General features: G+C 54.5%; 1 protein-coding gene across 1 annotated transcript in view; it reads left to right on the forward strand.

The window, feature by feature from the left end:
• Positions 1-7: 7 nt before the first annotated feature.
• The window catches only part of ANKRD24 (ankyrin repeat domain 24), a 43,018-nt gene continuing 38,838 nt past the window's right edge, over positions 8-4,187 (forward strand). Inside the window, exons 1-5 of the mRNA XM_011967462.1 lie at positions 8-46; positions 1,183-1,269; positions 1,376-1,506; positions 1,583-1,671; positions 3,540-3,604. Of these exons, the coding sequence (XP_011822852.1) occupies positions 8-46; positions 1,183-1,269; positions 1,376-1,506; positions 1,583-1,671; positions 3,540-3,604 (411 nt within the window). The remainder of the gene's footprint in view (positions 47-1,182; positions 1,270-1,375; positions 1,507-1,582; positions 1,672-3,539; positions 3,605-4,187) is intronic.

The following is a 4,187-nucleotide window of genomic DNA, read 5'->3' on the forward strand; positions in this document are numbered from 1 at the left end:
GGACGCCATGAAGCAGCTGTGTCTGTGCGCAGCCGCCTCCTTCGCGGTAGGGCCTGGGGAGGGGGCGCGGGAGCGGGCGGGGCGCGGGTACTTCCTCTTCCCTCTCTTCCCCGTCCCCGGCTGACCTGGACCACCCCCTCATTCCAGACCCGGGAAAGATGGGCGGGGGAGGGGACAGAGGTTGGGGCAGCTTTTGGGGGGATGGAAGAGACATTTGGGGAGACATGTGGACACGTTTTGGAAGACACTTGGAAACAAATGGGGACATTTAGGAGCATTTAGAGGGCATTGGGGGGTGCAGTTTTGGGAAAACATTTTGGAGACAGATGGGGTCACTGAGGGGACAACTTGGAGGCTATTTTGGGAGAGGCGATTTTGCGAAGAGGTAATGGTTTGGAGAACAGTTTTGAAGAACAGTTGAGGGATTTTTTGGAGGATATTTTTGGGACATGACGGGCTCATTGGGAAGGATGGTTTTACAGAACACTTCAGGAATTTCGGGGAGACATTTTGTAATGCATTTCAGGCTATAGTTTTGGGAGGAGAAGCCTCGGGATGTTTAGGGGACACTGGTGGCATTTCAGGGCAGTTGTGGATAAACAGTGCAGAGGATGATCCTGAGAGACGTTTAGGGGGCCTTTTAGGGGTTCAGATGGGACTTTGGAGGGTAGTTTGGAAAAGACTGATGGATCCATTTGCTGGGGGCGATGTTTGCAGGGGTGGTTTTCACTAACGGATGAGTTGTGGGACAACTTTTTTTGTTGTACACACAAGGGGTCTTGCTGTGTTGCCCAGGCTGGTCTCAAAATTCCTGGGCTCAAATGATCCTCCCACCTCAGCCTCCCAAGCAGCTACAGGCATGAGCCACCACGCCCTGCTGACTTTTTTTATTTTTTGTAGAGACGGGGTCCTACTGTGTTGCCCAAGTTGGTCTCAAACTCCTGGGCTCAAGCGATCCTCCCACCTTGGCCTCCCCAAGTGCTGGGATGACAGGCATGAGCCCCCGTGCCTGGTCCAGGGAACAACCTTTTGTCCCTGCCAGGGGGCTGCTCAGGGGATGATGCTGGTGGTGGGCTTTTGTTGGACAACTAGGGTGATGGGCCTGGGGGCAGATGCTGGGGGTCACAGGCTTGGGGAACACTGTCTGAGGACCCCCTCGCCCAGGACCACCTCCCCCTGCAGCTGCGGCTCAGCCCCACTGACCTTGGCTCCTGCCCGCCCTGCGGCCCCTGCCCCATCCCGAAGCCGGCAGCCAGAGGCAGGCGCCAGGCAAGTGCCCAGGGGCAGGCGGTGAGAGTCCGGAGGCCCTGTCAGGGGGCGAGGGGAGGGGGCAGGGGCCAACCCTGCCCCACGCACCTGTGGGTGTGCCCTGCAGAGTCAAGACTGGGGCAAGAGTGACGAGAGGCTGCTACAAGCTGTGGAAAACAACGATGCACCTCGGGTGGCCACCCTCATCGCCCGCAAGGGACTGGTGCCCACGAAGCTAGACCCCGAGGGCAAGTCCGCGTGAGTGCCCGTGACCCGGGAGAGAGATGGCTGAGGGGTGCAACCTGCTGGCTGAGCCCTTGTCTCTCACTTCCAGGTTCCACCTGGCAGCCATGCGGGGTGCGGCCAGCTGTCTGGAGGTGATGATAGCTCATGGTGCCAATGTCATGAGCACGGACGGGGCAGGTACTGCCAGCTGGGCCCCGGGGAGGGAGGAGGAGCTCAGCCCAGGTGCCCAGTCTGAGCGTCCAGCCAGGCCCTGATTCCAGGCCTCAATGTTCCCCGCTGAAAAAGGGGGAGGCTCCCTCTGGTGCCCCTCCCCTGCCCCCAGGGAGACACACAGGGGCATGTTAGGATGGGGTGGCCAAAGACAGAGACTGTGGCTGGCACTGAGCAAAGCGAGTGGACAGCTTGTGGATGGGGAGTGACTAGGATTCAGGTATTGGTTCAGTTGGATGGGGAAATAGCTGGCACAGGGAAGTAGCTGGGGCTTGGAGGATAGCTGCAAAGTTTCTGGGGTTTTGTTGTTTTGTTTTTCTTTTTTTAGGGGAGGGACACAGTCTCCCTTTGTCACCCAGGCTTGAGTGCAATGGGCGTGATCTCAGCTCACTGCAGTCTCCACCTCCCGGGCCCAAGAGATTCTCCAACCTCAGCCTCCCAAGTAGCTAGGACTACAGGCGCACACCACCACGCCCAATTAATTTTTCTATTCTTAGCAGAGAGATGGTCTCCCTGTGTTGCCCAGGCCAGTCTTGAACTCCTGGGCTCTAAGTGATCCTTCCACCTCAGCCTCCCAATGTGTTGAGATTATAGGTGTGAGCCACCATGCCCAGCCTGGGGAAGTTTCTAGAAAGTGACTGAGGCAGAGGAAGAACCTGGGGCTTGGGAGATAACTGGGACTATTGGACGAACTAAGCTTTGAGGTGTATCTGGGATGTGGGAGTATCCGAGATCAAGGAAGTGACTGAAGGGAACTACTTGGAGTTTGGAGGAGGAACTGGATTCATGAGAGTGGCTGAGCTTGCAAAGTATCTGGGGCAGGAGAATAACAAGTAGAGTTTGGGGAATATCTGAGGTATGTGGGATAGCTGGGATCTAGAAGTAGCTGGAGTTGTGGGAGCAGGTGGAGCTGTGGGAGTAGCTTGAGCTCTTGGAGTAGGTGGGGTACAAGGAGAACTTGTATGTATGTATGACTTACCTGGGGACCTGGGGGGAATAACTGAGATAAAAATGTGTGGCCAAAAGGACTAGCTGGGGCTCAGGAGGCAACTAGCATGGGGACACAGTTAAATCTGAAGCTTTAGGGCCACAGGCATGATAGGCAGGGTATATGGAGTAGCTGGGGATTCGTGGAGCATCAAACAGGGACAGAGTTGGCATGTGGAAGAGCAAGGGTTTGTGGATTGGAAGAACATGTACGGCAACTGTGGGTTGTGAAGGGCAGAGCTGAAACTTTGGTGTAGTTGACCCTGTAGAGTATCTGGGGATATGGGGAGTAGCTGAGGCAATAGGGCTTGAGGAATGGGGGGTGTGGAGAGTCACTGAGGTGGGATTGTCTGGAATACAGACTAGCCACGGCTTGGAGAGTCTCTGGGTACAGGGAATAGCATGGTTTTGAGAAGTACCTGACGGTGAGGCACAATGGCTCATGCCTGTTAATCCCAGCACTTTGGGAGGCTAAGATGGGAGGATCGCATGAGCCAAGGAGTTCAAGACCAGCTTGGGCAACATAGCAAGACCCCCGTCTCTACAGAAAATACAAATACAGTAGCCGGACATGGTGGCACTTGCTTGTAGTCTCAGCTACTCGGGAGGCTGAGACAGGAGGATCACTTGAGCCTAGGTGTTCAAGCCTACAGTGAGCTATGGTCACACTGCACTCTAGCCTGGGTGACAGAGCAAGATCCTGTCTGTAGGGAAAAAAGAGAGAAATACTAGGGTTCAGGGACTTTGCTAGATACAGAAATTCATCACAAGTCATTGACATGGCTTGGGGAGCAGCTGGGAGCTACTTGAATAGCTGGAGCTCCAGTAAATCTTCTTTCCTTCCCCAGGTTACAATGCCCTCCACCTGGCCGCCAAATACGGGCACCCACAGTGCTTGAAGCAACTACTGCAGGTCATTTACTTTCTTATCTCAGCTACTCCGTTGGCCCCTACTACTCCTGAGTTCCAGCAGTTCCTTGAACCCCCAGATGCTCTATGAATCCTAGATATTCCTTGGCCCCTTTTACTCCAGAACCCTAGCTACTCCCTGGATAACCAGATACTCTCAGACCATCCACATGCTTCTCTTATTTAAGATATACTCCCGAGCCGGGCGTGGTGGCTCAGGCCTGTACTCCCAGCACTTTGGGAAGCTGAGGCCGGTGGATCGCCTGAGGTCAGGAGTTCGAGACCAGCCTGGCCAACTTAGTGAAACCCTGTCTCTACTATAAATACAAAAAATTAGCTGGGAGTGGTGGCGTGTGCCTATAATCCCAGCTACTAGGGAGGCTGAGGCAGGAGAATCCCTTGAACTCGGGAGGCAGAGGTTGCAGTGAGCCAAGATCACGCCATTGCACTCCAGCCTGGGCAACAAGAGTGAAACACCATCTAATAAAAAAAAAATATATATATATATATGTACATATACTCCCAGTGCCAGGTATTTCCTGAGTTCTGTTTCTCCCCAAGCCCTAGGTCCTTTCTTAGACCCAGAC

The sequence above is a fragment of the Mandrillus leucophaeus genome, unplaced genomic scaffold (genome assembly GCF_000951045.1).
Source record: "Mandrillus leucophaeus isolate KB7577 unplaced genomic scaffold, Mleu.le_1.0 Scaffold8, whole genome shotgun sequence".
NCBI lineage: Eukaryota > Metazoa > Chordata > Mammalia > Primates > Cercopithecidae > Mandrillus > Mandrillus leucophaeus.